The following is a 17991-nucleotide window of genomic DNA, read 5'->3' on the forward strand; positions in this document are numbered from 1 at the left end:
ATTATACATCCTAACACCCAACCTTAAAAATCTAGATTTTAAACACATTCCACAAGTAATTTGTAGGATATGCCAAGTTTCAGAACCATGCATGACCCCACCCTGCCTTCCATGTTAATTACTTGAGAGGTAACAAAACTCTTCAATGGTCTTAGATCCTCTAATGGTTGCATTAAAAATAAAATCACCAGTAATGAAGGAGTTAACTCAGCAGTATATTCGAGAATTTAAATCAGATTGTGCTTAGCATCCTGTAGCCAAAATCATCATCATCTTCATTTGGTGTAGGAAAACCAAGAGATGTATTAACATTTCCCTTTTGCCAAGCACAGATAGTGTCTCAAGGAGAAGCCTCTAGTGTTCCCTCCATAGAAATGCATCATTTCCAGGCATTATGTGCTTCAGATTCTAGATGTGTTCTTCACCCACCCTCCTAAAGATATCAGCACTGTTATGATCCAGAGCCTGGTGGAAGCTGCTGGGCTAGGAGGATATGGGCCTATGACAAATGCTAATTATTAAGCAATAACTAGATTTCAGGCATTTTGCATTCCATGCATCATCTCACTGAATCCTTGAGAAGCTTCCATGAGACAGGTCTCACTGTCATCTCCTTATATGGATAAGTACATGGGGCTTGGACAAACTAAAACCTTGCTCAAAGTGGGACAGCTCGCAAGCAGTAGACCTGAAATTCACACCCACACTATTTAATCTGGAACCCACTGCTTTCACCACTACACATACTCTGTTCCATCTGTTACCAGGTGTTTCTGAGACCTGTGGAAACTACTAACATGCGAGACAGCATTTCCTTTTAGGAGTTTCCCATCCTAGTTGGAAAAGAAGATGTTTTATATTAAACAGCAAAGCAACGTGTGCACATTGATCCGTCCTCTATTCATTCCTAAAATTGCTTTGCATCCTTTGTAGAATGAGGTGTGGTGATAATAATAATAATAATATAAGCATTTCCACAGTAGGGCCACTCATCACAGAATGCACTGCATATGTATTCTTGCACATGTCTGATGTGGTTTCCTATGCACATTAATCTTATCTGTCAGCCAAACTAAACCTACCTTGAGGATAGTAATCAGGACATGCTTATTCTGCATCCCCAGCAGAGAGCGCAGGGCTGCTTACATATGGATGCTCGATTAATATCTGTTCAATTGAATGCTCGCTGACCCATTCAGGAATCTGCGCCAGATTTATTACCACTGAAAGCAAATAGAAGGCCCCCACTCTAGAGGGAGGATTTCACAGCCTGTACCAGCCCGGCCTTCAGAACCTCACATATGAAGAGACTAACGAATAGGATGGAAAGCTTTTAATTAACAGCCTAGCAAAAAAAATGTCATTCCAATCTGCTGTTTTGTTTCCATTAATTCACTCAGATTCAGCAGGAATTCCACCAAGGAATTGGGGTGAGCAGCTGGAGAGGGAGGGAAGCACATAAATAAATCATGAGTGTCATTAAAATTTGTAAACTAATAACTTCTGGGAAGTCTTAGCAATTATTATCAGGGTTTTCTTGGCAAACAAAAAATTAATAAATCCAAAAGGTCTCCAATTCCTATTTAGAAAAAAACAAACCAGCATCCCCAGAAAGGTCACTGACAGAACAATTAGGGGAGGAAATAAATGATCCAGACAACAGCTTGCAAAGCAGATGAAAAGTCACAGGACTCCCCAGTGGCAGGAGGATGAGACAACTCAATACAGAGAAAGCGACAGGGCAAGGCGGGGCTGGGCTGGGATTGGTTTGGGGCTATTGGAGCGTCCGCTCAGTTGTCCAAGCCTTTATTTAGTGTTGCCCAAGGGATAGGCTTTGTAGATCTGGAAATCAGAAAGGCACATGTCCCCTGCTCTTGAGAAGTTCCCAGGCTAGGAACAAATCACTACACACTGTAGGGATGTGTCATTAGCGGCGAGCAGAGGAGGGTCAGGGAAAGTGTCTAGGACAGTGGTTCTCAACCTCCCTAATGCTGCGACCCTTTAATACAGTTCCTCATGTTGTGGTGGCCCCCAATTTCATTGTTACAAATTGAACATAATTAAAGCATAGTGATTAATCACAAAAACAATATGTAATTATATGTGTTTTCCAATGGTCTTAGGCAACCCCTGTGAAAGGGTCATTCGACCCCCCCAAAGGGGTCGAGACCCACAGGTTGAGAACCGCTGGTCTAGGAGGATGTGCCTGCGAAGTGGTACACTCCATACATACCCTGACCAGGAGCCCCTTGCTCTGCAGTCCCTGAGGCCAGGCATACAGAGGAATGGCCAATCCTGGTTGCTTATCAAAGAGAAAAATGTCTTCCATGCTACTAGGCTGGGAGTGAAAGAAATGGAGAGAAGGAAAGAGAAGAACAGAGGTGAAATAGGAATAGAGGTAGACCATCTATTGCAAAAGATTCCTGTTCCTCTTATGCCTCCACAACTGCAAATGCATTTAGCTCCAGGAGGATCCCTAATGCAATAGGAAATCCACAGGAAAACTCCCGCTCATAAACTGCCTACCCTGGGACCTTTGCTAGAGAGTAGCGCTTGGGATGGACAGATGGAATCTGGACAATTGCTTGCTAGCTCATCGCTCTCCAGGAATTAGTTCCTTAAACAATTTATTTTGAGGAAGAGTAATGTGCTTATCAGTCCAAGTGTCAGTGGGTAAGACATATAGAACCGAGTCCCAGAAGCGATTTGCCAGTCAGAAACATAAATCCCAACTGTGATTTATGTTCAAAACTAAAGACTCAAAAACCTCAGGCAGTGGAATAATTGGCCTTATCATAGTTCCTACTTCCAGAGATAAGTGACATTCTTGCTCCCAAATCGAGGACTGTGAATGTCAACAAATGAGGCAGAGGTGTACACCTGTGTGTGCAGAGGAGCATGAAGATGGTACCAAAGCATACGCCACATGCTGTTTTCACAGAAATGCGGGCAAACATGACCCTGCCTTTGAGTCCATGATGCCTGCACACCAGGTAATACTGGCCTATTTTCAGTGGGAATGGAGAAGACGAGAAGTAAAGGGTTATCTATATCCAGCTCCAGAATTTCCATTTAAGAGGACACGTGATACTATGTAAAGAGTCCAAGATCAGGGAGCCCCTACTCTCAGACTTATGACCTCAGCCTTGCCCCCCTCTACCCGCTGATTAGCTGTATGACATGAGTCAAGTCATTTAATCTCTGAAGTGCTCAATGTTTTCATCTGTAAAATGGGGCCAGTGGTAAACCAACTCTTATGTTTTATTGTAAAGGACAGAACAAGATAGCTTCAAGTTTGTTGCAAAGGAACAAACTAGAAGAAACTAGCACAGAGAAGCTGATCAGTTACAGGTGGATTACATGATGATGACTAATTCTCCTGAGTATGTCCCATGCATAGCACTGTATGCCAGGCACTTTCCTAGGACTAATCACCGTTTGTGTCATTCTGTGGCTAAGTGGAAAAGTGTGAACTTGAACCCAGGCTGTCAGTCCCAGAGCCTTCACTTACATACTTTGCTGAGAAGGAAACTGATGGATGCTGAGCCTCCTGACCGTGACTCACCACTCCTCCTCGAGTCAGGCTTACTTCAAATCCAATAGAGCTGGGGCCCAATATCACCCTTGACTGATGGGCAGCCCCCAAGCTTGACACACTATGGGATGAAGGTAAAAGCCTTGTTCTTTTTAAAAAGTCAGTCCCTAACCTCACAAATTCTCTAAGCTTGAAATCCTATATGTAAAATGTTATTTGACTAAGAGATGCCAACAGACGGTTGTGCTAATGGCCAATCTACGCAGCCATCCTTCTGTTGGTGGAGAAAAAAATTTGAATCTCATATAATAGCACCAAGGAGTTCCGGAAAGAGGGTCACAGGGCACAAGATACTGCTACATTGCCGAGTGCTTTTAAACAGTCTTGTCTATTTAGAGGTAGATGATCTCTGAATTATTAATCCAATGAGGCAAATAATTATATCACACTGTAACCTGCCAGGGAGTGTCATCTTGTCATGGCAGCTACTGCTCCAGGCTTCTCTGTTAGACAGAAGATTGAAGAATCACCAAATTCAATTTCAGCTTGGTTAAGCACGCTGGGCCAAATCATGCATCCAAATGGGTGCATATTTTATTTCGTTTCTTTCCTCTGCACACTGTGCTACTACTAAGGAAGATCATAGTGCTCTAGGCTCTAACTAAAATGCATCATCTTCCGTATAGAAAAGAGAGTGGGAGACACTCTCTTTAGGAGCTGAGCAGGGAAGACAGTAAAAAATAGAAGAGGCCCGGCTGGCGTGGCTCAGTGGTTGAGCATCGACCTAGGAACCAGGAGGTTTGATTCGCAGTCGGGGCACATGCCCAGGTTGTAGGCTCGATCCCCAGTATGGGGCATGCAGGAAGCAGCCGATGGATGATTCTCTCTCATAGCTGATGTTTCTCTCTCTCTCTACCTCTCCCTTCCTCTCTGAAGTATATATATTTTTAAGTTAGAAGAGGCCCCAGCAATTGGTAAAACTCCCACAAAGTTGAGGAGCAGTTTCTTTCCTCAGTCATACTCTATGCAGGTTCCTAAGCGGGGCTTTATCAGACCCATGAACCTTCTGAAACACAATACAGTAGCCCGGGCCAGGTGCGCAGTTGGTTAAAGGATTGTGCTGATACACCAAGGTTGTAGGTTCAATCCTTGGTCAGGGAACATACAAAAATCAACCAATGAATGCATAAATAAGGGGAACAATAAGTAGATGTCTCTCTCTCCCTTCCTCTCTCTCTCTAAAATCAATCAATACTTTTTTTTTTTTAAAAAAAAAAAAAGCATATTCTTAGCCCAGACGGTGTGGCTCAGTGGTTGAGCATCGACCCGTGAACCAGGAGGCCACTGGTTCAATTCCTGGTCAGGGCACATGCCAGGGTTTCAGGCTCCATCCTGATGGGGGGCGGGGGGGGGGGCGTGAGAGGCAGCTGATCAATGATGTTTCTTTTTCATCAATGTTTCTATTCCTCTCCCTTCCTCTTTCTCTAAAAAAATCAATAAAAAACATCTTTAAGTACATTCTTATATAGCATTTAATCACAGGGAAAGCCCACAATATCCACCAGCTTTTCAAATCCCTAACAGGTCCCACCACGTGGGGCTTGCTTTGTTATTTGCATTAAGCAGACTGTACGGGAGTCAGGCTTCAGGGGTCAGCACAGTGTCACTGCGATTGGACCTGCTAGGAAGGTGTCTGAGCCTCTAATCTTCTGGGAGTCCCGCATGAGTGGAAAGAGGCACACTTTCATATATTACAAGGCCCTGGTTACTTATACCTCTGCCAATTTTCAATGAGCAGCAAAATTAGGTTTTGGACATTTTATGCAAATGGAGGCAGGCCTCAATCAATAGGAGCAATTAACCCCTAAATATTTAATAGATGTTGTGACTGCTCCCCTTCCCTGGGAGAGAGGCCCTGGCTAGTCCTCTGCAAACAAACAAGTCACCTGAGGCAGCAACAAGGTGGGCAGACACTCACGGCCCAGACGCCTCAGCTGCAGACCCCAGGAAACCCTCGGGACAGGGCTCTGCGATGAAGACACAGGCAAGTGAAGGGCCTTTTGTGACAGCATCCTCCCCAGTATTGACAAAGGGCAAAGGACACAGGACACATACATAGCCTCTTGAGTCCCATGGTAGAATAATGGACATGAAATGCGGACTCACGGTGGCTGATGAAACTTGCTGTTGTCCTGTGTGGCAGGCAGTGTGGCTGTGAGCAGAGCATGCGTGGAGGAGGTCTGTGGAAGGCTAAAGTGGGCAGGCGTCCCCGATCCAGGGAAACTCCTAGGTTCATGGCTGGCTGCGTGCAAGCTCTGCCTGTGCTACCCCACCCACATCCACCTTCTTCCTGTCCTGGTGCCTCAGCATCCCATCAGGGCTGATTTACCTACCACCCACTATGGGCACCGAGCCTAGGGCACAAATGCCTTCGTCCTTTTAAAGTCAAAACAAAAAAAAAAATGCAATTTTAGGCTGAAAAAGTGTTTTAACGCATTTGTCATACCAATGCACTCATAAGATATATCTTTTAATATTATTGTCTAGAGCAGTGGTTCTCAACCTTCCTAATGCCACGACCCTTTAAGACAGTTCCTCATGTTGTGGTGACCCCCAATTTCATTATTACAAACTGAACAAAATTAAAGCATAGTGATTAATCACAAAAACAATATGTAATTGTATATGTGTTTTCCGATGGTCTTAGGCGACCCCTGTGAAAGGGTCGTTCAACCCCCCAAAGGGGTCGCGACCCACAGGTTGAGAACCGCTGGTCTAGAGGAAGGAGCCCACAAAGGCTAGGGACCGTGAAAGTCCCTGCACAGTGCTGATTCCCACATGGGTGTATTCTCGTAAGTTCAGGCTTCTCAAAAACAACAGCGCCTCACAGACGCCAAGGACTGACAACAGTCGCACCAGGACAAGCATCCCTCCTACAACAGATCCCTTCCCCAGGGTCTCTCCTTGTCAGGCACACTCCCCCATCTCTCCAACCGCACCTGTGTTCACCTGGAAGCGCGAGACACAGCAGAACACAGAAGCAACAGCCCTGCCCAGGAGAACATGTGACCAGCCCCGAAAGAAATAAGCAGAGTGCTAAGGCAATCCACAGGTGCGCGCCATCGGTGCCATCGGGGACATTAAAGAGGGCTTCAGGGGGAGAACCCCCTCCCTTATGCTCCTTCCAAACAGGCTTCCCAGCCCCTCAGCTGGCATTTCTCACGTGAGCCCAGCCAAGTGGCTCCTTAAGATCCTGTAAGCCACTTACCTCCAAAGTGAACTCTCAGTCACACTCCCCAGGTTGAAGTCATAAAGCTTCGTCAGGATAAGTATGACCTGCGAGGGGGTGAGGAGGAGGGCAAAGGAGAGGAACAAAAGGGGGAGAAAAGGGAAGCTTATGTTAGTTTGTATAACAATATGCACTGCCTCTCAAATCACCCAGAGGAAGGCTTAGTAGCGATCCCTTTAGTTGACGGGTTATTATAGGATCAAACAGGGGGGAAACATGTTCATTTAATGCATCCCCAGGAGCTGGTAGCATTTATTTTAATCCTGAAGATGCTTTGCACTTGAAAGAAAAACATGCCAACAGGAATTCACTGGGAATTGACAGTTGTTTCTCCACAGCTGTCCTTCTTCAAGGTCAGGCACAGCTGGTGGGCTCCGCTCACTGGCTTGGCCACCCAGGGAGTCAGAGGATGGGCTGCTTTTGATCTGGAGATGACTCTGACTTGCAGACTTGGGCTAAAAAGGTAGAAGGAACTGGGCCCCATTCTGCCTACAGGGGTTCAAAGAGATTTTGTGTTTCCATCACTAGGACCATAAATATTTCTATGGCAGGCAGGTCCAGCCCCCAATAGTCCCTGATGCCACCTGCCACCTACCATGCAGCATCTGTCCCCACCATGGAGTACGCAGGTCATTGGACTCCACTGGACTCCAGGACACTTTCCTGACTCCAGTTGAAATCACAAGGCCCGTGCTGAAATGGTCTTGGCTGGTGGGTCTGGTCCTAGGCCAGTGATGGCGAACCTTTTGAGCTCGGCGTGTCAGCATTTTGAAAAACCCTAACTTAACTCTGGTGCCGTGTCACATATAGAAATTTGTTGATATTTGCAACCATAGTAAAACAAAGACTTATATTTTTGATATTTATTTTATATATTGAAATGCCATTTAACAAAGAAAAATCAACCAAAAAAAATGAGTTCGCGTGTCACCTCTGACACATGTGTCATAGGTTCGCAATCACTGTGACCTATGCCCTTTAAACTTCCCCAGCTGGAGCCTTGGATATAAGACATCTCCCTGCCTTCCCCTCATGAACCTGGACAGTGGCTTAGGCACAACTCCGTACCTACAAAAATGCTAAGCGCTTGCACCTGAATCGATTTTAATCAAAACGCAGGTGCCTAATATACTGTGTCTGCCTGCACGCGTCATAATCCAGTTACACATAATTGTGTTTATCTAAATTTAATGCACAACTCATTTCACTTTTCTCAGCTCCAGCCCATTCCACAATTTAACTTCCTCCAGTTCATTTGCACAGCAGCCATTAAACACTTTCTGAGATAATGAATTTCTGCTACCAAGATGGGGCCTTCCCATTCTAGGTATCCGTTTACGATTAAAGAAAAATAATCAGCCATTATATTGAACATGTTTATGGCATTTAACCGACAACAAAACATTCACTTTGATATTTACTCTCATCCCGCACCCCATGGGGTCAGTCAGCTCCATTTCCATTTCTTTATGTAAACTGAGAAACAAATTAGAGGCAAGGATGTGACCCATTACAGGTCACAGAGAGTCCATGACAAAGTTGGTTTAGGACATTCAGCTTTTCTGCGGGGTCATTACTAGAGGGCTCATGGGTCTCCTCTCTGACCGAGTCCTGTGCTGGGAAGTGGTGGGATGGCAAGAAACAGCCAAGCCAAGAGAGACATCACTGGCACGGCTCTTCGTAGAACAGTAGACTCTGCTAAGTCACTGTCCTATTAGCAGAGTGCAACAGCAAGGACTGTGAATCCCTTGCACAGAGCTGCTCTCCACAGTCACTCCGTGGTCCCGGCCTCTCCCATTCACAGTGAGTTTCCTCATTTGTTAAAATCAGGGGCTACTGAAGGCAAGGGACTTATCCACACCCTTCCCAACCAGATGCTTAACAATGTGCCAGATAAGTCCTGTCTTGTAGAATTAATACACACACACACACACACACACACACACACACACACACACCAGATTTCTCCCTTTTATTTTTCCTTATTTTTTCTACAAAGTCACTCAGTCAGTATTTAAAAGCACAGGTGGGCCCGGCCTGCATGGCTCAGTGCCTAGATATCCCATCAGGCCTACATATCCCATCAGTTACCGTCTCATAGACTTTTAACAATTTAGGGTAGAATTCGTGGTTGGTATTTCTGCCTCCCTAACAGACAGGCTCAGCATGTCAAAGGTTCCTATAAATAATCACTTTTTGAGTCAATGAAAGATAATGGTGTTTGGGCAATAAATCATAGTCTTCAGGAAGGGGTGGTATGAATCTAGTCTGCTACCTTCATTTTACAGATGAGGAAACTGAGACACAGAGAGAGAAAGTGACTCAGGTTGAAGTCCCAATAATGTGTGACCTTGACCAAGTGCCCAGGACACTATTCCCACATCATGAGTAGAGTGGAGCCTAATGGTCACTGAGGAGCAGTGATGTGGATCCGCTGGCCCCACTCCTGCCAAGTTTGACTTGAGGGGTCTGCGTAGTGTCCAGAAATCTTCCTGTGGCAACTGGAGGACCACTCTTTGAGAAATACTCCAGCACATCCTGATTCCTGTCCCAAGTATGTGCCTCAGTGACGCCAGCCTCCCACCTTGCTGAGATCCTGATCTAGAAAAGCATCCCTTCCTCTACAATGAGTTTAGCCTAACAAAGAGGGCAGACGGATGTATGAGGAGGATGTCTCAGCAAAGTCACTGCAAGCACTGCCCAGAGGAAAGGTCCCAACACTGAGAAGGGGTGGCTAGAAGCTTCCTTTCCCTGGGAGCCAGCATAGAAGGATAATAATGAAACTATGAAGAGTTGATAATGTAATCCTTAGCCTTTAGAACACTGGTTCAACCTTCCTAATGTCGCGATCCTTTAATACAGTTCTTCATGTTGTGGTGACCCCCAATTTCATTGTTACAAATTGAACATAATTAAAGCAGAGTGATTAATCACAAAAACAATATGTAATTATATATGTGTTTTCCGATGGTCTTAGGCGACCCCTGTGAAAGGGTTGTTCGACCCCGAAAGGGGTCGCAACCCACAGGTTGAGAACCGCTGCTTTAGACATTCTATGTCAAGCAAACAAAAGAAAGCTTGCCCACCACTCAGGAGAGAATTACCAGGGAGCAAAGCTAAAAACACAAGCAGTAAGCCCACCTAACAAGCCCCAGGCTGCTGGGAAGGTAGTCAGAATAGAAAGAGAAAATGGGAGTGTGCCTCGGGAATCACCAGTGGCTGGGTGTGGTGGAGGAAGGGTGGAGGGCCCATAAAAAAACCTGACTTGGTTCTCGTCCAGTAGAGGTTCCCAGAGGAGAGTGAACACTCAAATTCAAAGAAGCAGCAGGGAGAAAGCATTAATTGAACCCCTACTATGTGCTAAATACTATGCTGGATGCTTCTCCATCCTCACAAATTTTTGAGACTGAGCAGATGTTATATAATATCCCCATTTTACAGATGAAGAAACTGAGTCCTGAGAGCTAAGCAAATTGCCCCAATGGTACGAACTAGAAGAAAACAGAGCCAACATTCTCACCCAGGGCTGTATGACTCCACCACGCCTGTTGTACTCTAAATGCAATGCTTCTCCATTCAGCAAATGTTTATGTGGGCTTTTTGTGCACAAGGCAATGAACAGAAATACAGGGAGAAGGAATACATACCCTTGCCCTCCAGAAGTTTATCACTCATTCATGGATTACACAAATAGTTATGGAGTACTCTTATGTGAATTTGAAATCAGGGAGAGAGCCAGGACTCAAAGCCCAGGGGTGAAGATAATTTTTGATTTTTTGGTTCTTGGAGGAAAAAAATAGAAAACAGAGATGTGTAATAAGAAAAGAACTAGACAAATTGTTAGGAGACCCAGGTTTGTGAAATAAACTTTCAAATAAGTAACTTTTTTACCTAACTGGCTACAATCCTGGAGAGATTTTAGACAGCAAGATAAATGAAAATAAATTAGAATAACTCATAAGTAAATAGCACTTCTCTCTCTTAATATAAGCCATGTACATACAGACACACACAGGGACAGGGTAGTAGAAAAGTCCCTAGCTATGTATGTGAGTGTATATATAAATATAGCTAGAAAAGCTAGTATATAGTTATGATAATATATATATGCACATATGTACATATTTATACACATAACCTTAAATTACCATTTGACATCTTCTCTGGAAAAACAAACACTGTTCACACATATCTTATAGCCTTTAACAAGTGGGTTAAAGAGACTTCATATGTCTACCTTGTCTGTTAGATTGTGATCTTCTTTAGGTTAGAAATCAGGTCTCTGCACCCCCAATACCTAGTACAACACCTGACACATGGCAGGTCCTATACAAGGTCCACTGAGTGAATTATAAACATGTGACAATAAAAGAAGAGATGAGATGATAAATTTATGAGAGATGTACAGATAATGAGTTATAACAGTTGAGAAGAGGAAGCAATTAAATTGAGAAAATGTGATCAGCAAAGTCTTCATGAAGGAGAGAGTATATGATCTGGGACTTGGAGCAAGGTAAGAATTTCCATATACAAAAACGGAAGCAACCTCCCTCCTTTTCTCTCTCTATCTATCTATCTATCTATCTATCTATCTATCTATCTATCTTTTCCTCTTTTCCTTCCTTATTCCTTTCTGCCCTGGGAAAGAAAGGAAAAAGAACAATGGAATCATGCAGAATGGATGGAGAAAGCCCAACATGTGGTCCAGCAACTAATAAAAAGTTATATAAGAATAAAGAGGGTGGTGACAATGAGGGACTATATTATAATAAGAGATTTGCTATGTATATATAGTGCACACATTATGTATAATAAATAATATATATTAAGGAACTAGTATAAGAAGATAACAGAAAAGGGCATGGCTGGCCTCTTACAAAATCAGCTGGTACTGTCTGTGTTGACCACCACCTCCAACTGTCTTGTCCCCAGACAGCTAGTATCTCCTGCTGCCCCCAGATCTTAGGCCAGCCTTCTGCTAACTGCCTGATCTTTAGACAGACAGTGCCAGTAGCTAATGTCTTTATATCTCACTTCCCCCTCTCTCTTTCATTTATCTATTCCTGCCTTACTCCCAGCATAGCATAAGATTCTGGTGATAAAGGAGCAAAGGAGAAATGGTTCCTGTCCTCATGATATGTGTAGTGTTCCTGAACCTGCTGCCTTCCAGGATTCCCTACATTTGAACTAAGGGGTCCAAGTCCCTGGCAGGGTTAGGGTGAGTGATATTTGGGGGTAAAGGAGCTTTCTACATTCTTTCCTAAGTGAGAGGAGGTACCCACACTCAGAACTGCAAAGACGGTTCAGTCCCCATTCCACCCGAGAATGCTTCTAATTCTCCCCGCGTCTCTAATCACTTCCCATCAGGTCCATCTGTGAGCCTTCTGGATGGGCCCGTGTGGCAGCCTGGGGGGAAAGAAAGCACTTGCTATGAGGGGCTGAACTCTAAACTCCGTCTTACCTCATCTACTGGGCGAGCCCGAGCAGCCTACATCGTCAGAACTGCTCCAACTTCCTAATCTGGATAATGATACACCTTCCCCTGCCAACCTCACAGAGCTGTTGATTCAAATCAAATAAAGGAAGTTGACCTGCTTTATGAGCTGTACTGTGCAAATATGAGTTATTAGTATGATAATTATTCTTCAGGAGACAAGGGTTCCCTGTAATCCTTGTTTCGTGAGAGGGAAAAGAGTCTAGAGTTGTGAAGCGCTGTCTAAAAAGTACTCATCATGGCCAGTTGGTGTGGTTCAGGGGTTGAGCATTGACCTATGAGCCAGGAGGTCACAGTTCGATTCCCAGTCAGGGCACATGCCTGGGTTGCAGGCTGGGTTGCAGGAGGCAGCCCATCAATGATGTCCATCATTGATGCTTCTCTCTCTCTCTCCCTCTCCCTTCCTCTCTGAAAGCAGTAAAAATATGTTTAAATAAATAGTAGACCCCATGGCAACACAGGAGGCTGCAGATCAGACAGGGGTGTTCACGGGCTCCTGTACTCAGCTTCCGAGGGAAGACAGGAGGCCTGGGAGGATTCCATCCTCTGACAGGATAATGCATCTTCAAATTCATAAATCACTATGAATGCTCTCACCCATGAGCACATTCAGTGAAGTGAGGACCTTTAGTGCCTATAAAATTTTACTCTGAAGGAAAATACTTTAGTTCATTAAACCTCCATGAAATCTTGGTGCCTTTGAATCCATGGGGTTCTTTGCATGTCCCCCTCCAGTTCCCCCTCACCTCCTACCACCTTATTCCTGCCCCTACCTGACAGTTCTTTGTGTCCAGCCAATTGGAGTAGGGACCATGGCTTTCTTTACCAGAAGTAGTTGACAATCATAAGGATGCTAAGACATACTCCTCAGGGATTGCCTACAAGAGTGTATTGTTCAGTCTCAATAGAGTCTGAATTACGGGGTCCTCCTCCCCTCTCCAGAGCATTCCCTCAGGGAACAGAAATCCAATGCTTGTAGTGCACAACCCAAATGATCCCCAGTACAAGACTGTCGGCACCAACTGGGTATCCAGAAGTGTGCTGGGTATGTGCCAAATTCAGAATAACAAAGGGTGCTCCCTGCTCACCGTGAGCTTACAATCCAGTTGAGAGGACAAGGAGATAATGTAAGAGATACCTGCTTTGTCATATATCATGCACAGAATTTCACAAATCTGTTGTCCCTTCCCAGGTTTTTTAAAGGGCATATCATCAACTCTGGGTCAAGATAAAACCTCAGTATATCCCCTAATTCCTCCCTTATTCCACCCATAACAAGATCAACCCTGAGTCTTCTGAAACGTGTAGCTGTCCACTGTATCATTCAATTTCAGGTCCTCGTGATTTTTTTGTCTACTCACTAATCAAAAATGTATGGAAGGCTTCCAGCTTGTTGCCCCTCATAAAATGTACATTCTGGAGGGGAGATAATAGGTAAATAGCTCAGAATTCAGATGATGGTAAGTGCTATTGTGGGGATATAAACAGAGGGAGAAGAATAAGTGGTAATGTACAGGGGTGGTCAGGAATATGCAAGCTACAGCAGTAAATAAGGAACTGAAGGAAGTCCTCACAAAATCCTGAGTGAGGTGAGGGATTAAATCATGTGTATCTGGGTAGTATATGTGACAAGCAGAGGAAGCAGTAAATGCAAAGATCCTGAGGCAGGAGTGTGTCTGGCATGTTCAAGAAATAGCAAGGGCCCTAGCCAGTTTGGCTCAGTGGATAGCGTGTCAGCCTGTGGACTGAAGAGTCCCAGGTTTGATTCTGGTCAAGGGTGCAAGCCCAGGTTATGGGCTCAATCCCTAATAGGGGGCGTGCAGGAGGCAGCCAATCAATGATTCCCTCTCATCATTGATTCCCTCTCCCTTCCTCTCTGAAATCAATAAAAATACATTTAGAAAGAAAGAAGGAAGGAAGGAAGGAAGGAAGGAAGGAAGGAAGGAAGGAAGGAAGGAAGGAAGGAAGGAAGGAAGGAAGGAAGGAAGGAGGGAAGGAAGGAAGGAAGGGGAAGGAAGAAAGAAAGGGCAAGGAGGCTGGAGCTGGAGCTGAGAGGGGAGAGATGAGGTCAGGGACATATTGGAGGCTTAGATCTTGTTTGAACTTGTGAACCACGTAAAGACTCAGGCTCTTGAGATGGGAAGTTGCTGGAGGATTTTAATAGTAGGACATAGTTTTAATTGGATCACCCTGATTGCTGTGTTGAGAAAGGCAGTAAGGGGACAACAGTGAATTAGGATCCTGTTTTTGTTTTGTTTTATATTTGTTATTGATTTCAGAGAGAAAAGGAGAGGAAGAGAGAGATAGAAACATCAATGATGAGAGAGAATCATTGATTGGCTGCCTCTTGCACGCAGAATCGAGCCTGCAACCCGCGCATGTGCCCTTAACCGGAATCAAACCTGGGACCCTTCAGTCCGCAGGCTGATCCTCTATCCTGTTTTAATCATCCGGGTAAAACATGGGGTGGGTTATACCAGAGCAATAGCAGTGGACAGAGAAAAAGGACATGATGTGAATATATTTTGAAGGTAAAGACAAGAAGATTTGCTGACAAAGTGTATACGGGGTGTGAGTGAAAGAGAATAGTCAAGAATAGCCCTCATAGTTCAGGACTAAGCATCTGGAAGCACAGAGCCACCACTTTATGAGGTGAAGACCACAGGAGGAGGAGGTGTGGAATGGAGATTGGAAGCTTAGCTTTGGACCTCAAGTTTGAGAACCCTATGAGAAGTCAAAGAGAGAAGTCGGATAGTCAGCTGGATAAATGAGTCTAGAGTTCAGGGAAGAAAGTCTAGGCTAGAAATATCAACTTGGGATTTGTCAGTGATTAGATGGTATTTAAAGACATGAGACTAGGACAGATCACCAAGAGGTGAAGTGTGGATAGGGATGTGAGGACAGAAGGCTGGGGCATGCCAGCATTCGGAGATGAGAGAATCCAGGAAGGGAAACCAGTGTGTGTTTAGACCTCTCAACACTGGCACAGGGGGTGCTCACTGAACGGTATTTACTACAGAAGAGACTTTCAATGATCAGAAGGAAGAAGATGCCTTCTGTGGAGGCCAGTAAGCCTCTTTCCCCGGATTCCCCTGTAATTGATCTGAAGTGGCCACTGTGGCAGAGACAGAGGCTTTGCCTTGACTTGACATGGACTTCCCCTCACCAAGGCTGATGCGGGTATTATCACTGCTGAGTTCCCAACCTGCCAACATCAGAAACCAGCGCTGAGACCCCATTAGGGCAGCTGGTGGCAGGTTGATTACATTGTGCCCTTCCCATCACATAGGGGGAGTAATTTCTTCCCATTGGGATTGCTTTCCTGCCTCAAGTGATTATACTAGAATCAAACTCTTCCCATTTCAGAAGGCCTTATTCACTGTCGTGGTATCCCACACAGCATCACTTCTAACAAAGGAACTCATTTCACGGCAAATGAAGTGCAGTCACGGGCATGTCCATGGAATTCACTGGCCTAACCACAGACTTCATCACCCAAAAGCATCCGGCCTGAGCCAGTGGTTGAATGGACTTTCAAAGACTCAATGGCAGGACTAGCTGAGAGCCAACACTCTGAGGTTGTGGTGTTACCCTCCAGGGTGTGGATGTAACTAATACAGAGTTGGGCAAAAGTAGGTTTACAGTTGTTCACACGGAAAATAATATAATTAATGATAAGAATAAACTCTGTGTTTTGCATACTCACAACTGTAAACCTACTCTTGCCCCATCCTATATTTGATCAAAATATAAAGGTCTGAGAGGGAAGGAACAAAAGTAGGAGTGGCCTTCTCCTTATTACACCCAATAAGCCATTACAGGATATTTTCTTCATGTCCCCGCATCCTTTGGCTCTGTTGAAAGAGAAATCTTGGTTCCTAAGGAGAAAATTGTCACCAGGAGACAAAACACCTTTCTATTGAACTGGACGCTGAAACTAATACCCAGCTATTTTGAGCTTTTCATGCTACCACTGAACCAACAGCAAAAGAAGGGGTTACTTATGAATAGGGGATGGAAATGGATGCTCAAAGAGCTAAAGGGGTGATTGTTATGTGTATTTACTCCTGGCCCACTTTCCTGCCTATGTATTGTAGGTAACCAGGACCCTATTCCTAAGACTCTCCTGTCATATGGCTTTTAATTTGATTCTGCCAATGGGAGGGGGAAGGTACTTGTGGGGAATGGTGGAAAAGGATAAAGCTAATGTCTCCACACTTCTGTTTTCTGGTGACAACTGCATGGCAGCAACAGAGCTGGTGGCGGCAGCAGCAGTTGTTGGAGGTCTCAATGACAGGAAGTGCAGGCTCTTAGATCTCTGCTTACTGAGCTCAGTACACACAGTGGGAATCCGGGTGGCAGAGACCTTGACCTCTTTTTTTTTTTTTGAGATATGTTTTTATTGATTTCAGAGAGAGGAAGTGAGAGGAAGAGACAGACAGAAACATCCATAATGAGAGACAATCATTGATCAGCTGCCTCCTGTATGCCCCCTCCTGGAGATCGAGCCTACAACCCAGGCATGTGCCCTGACCAGGAATCCAATCATGACCTTGATGCTCAACCACAGAGCCACACCACCTTGGCGACCCTTGGCCTTTTTCTTCTCCTCCAGTGCAAGATGTAATAGTTTCTACTTTGCCTTTGTCTTTCTTACTCCTCCAGCCTTTCCAGCGCTCTTGTCATCAACTCCTGCCTTTAGTGTCTTCTCTTAGAGATATCTTAAAGCAGAGAACTTCAGTGATACAGAATGGTCTGTGAAATTAGAAGAGACCCAGGAGAGTGTGTGTCTGGAAACCACGTAAAGAAAGTGTTTCAAGCCGAAACCGGTTTGGCTCAGTGGATAGAGCGTCAGCCTGCGGACTGAGAGGTCCCGGGTTCGATTCCGGTCAAGGGCATGTACCTGGGTTGCGGGCACATCCCCGGTGGGGGATGTGCAAGAGGCAGCTGATCGATGTTTCTCTCTCATCAATGTTTCTAACTCTCTCTATCTCTCTCCCTTCCTCTCTGTGAAAAAATCAATAAAATATATTTTAAAAAAAAAAAGAAAAAAGAAAGTGTTTCAAGGAGGAAGAGGTACTCAGCTGTATGAAATGCTGTCAATTCATGTACAAGAAAGATTAAGAATGGACCATTGGATTTAGCTACTGATGACTGTAAAGGCCTTCAGAATGACCCATTTACTGAATTTCTCCTCTTCACCTCTCTTCCAGCCTTACACCACAATCCTGTTACCTACTGACAAATAATCTCTAGTGGAGCCGAGGAAGGAATAAGAGATAGAGAAATTAATAAGTGCAGTCATCATTATTTAAAATGGGGCCAACGTTAAGGAAATGCTTTGCAGAATTTGGGAGCTGAATAAGGCAAGTGACAGATCAAGGCAATGAAAATGTAGTGTGGTTGAAACAAGGAGCTTGTGAAAAATGTCTGTTGAATAGTGGGGGGTTTGTTCTAGTTTTTTGTAACAAGCCATTAAAAATGAATTAAAAATCCATTCACTTTCTTTCCCTAAAGGACTTGGAAAATGAGAGAGATGGCCTTCTCATGGAAATGACTTAGGTAGCATACCGCCCAGTAACAGGGGTGGGGCCAAATGACCACAGAATTCCCTGCCATGTTGCCATGATGACATCTGTATCCCCTGATGTCAGCTAACTAGAACTAAGGTTA

General features: G+C 44.6%; 1 protein-coding gene across 1 annotated transcript in view; it reads right to left on the reverse strand.

Moving 5' to 3' along the window:
• Positions 1–17991, reverse strand: part of SORCS3 (sortilin related VPS10 domain containing receptor 3) — a 514894-nt gene that overhangs the window by 346244 nt on the left and 150659 nt on the right. The window contains exon 2 of the mRNA XM_036336059.1: positions 6804–6871. Coding sequence (XP_036191952.1) covers positions 6804–6871 — 68 coding nt within the window. The remainder of the gene's footprint in view (positions 1–6803; positions 6872–17991) is intronic.

This window comes from Myotis myotis, unplaced genomic scaffold (assembly GCF_014108235.1).
Source record: "Myotis myotis isolate mMyoMyo1 unplaced genomic scaffold, mMyoMyo1.p scaffold_m19_p_15, whole genome shotgun sequence".
Classification (NCBI taxonomy): domain Eukaryota; kingdom Metazoa; phylum Chordata; class Mammalia; order Chiroptera; family Vespertilionidae; genus Myotis; species Myotis myotis.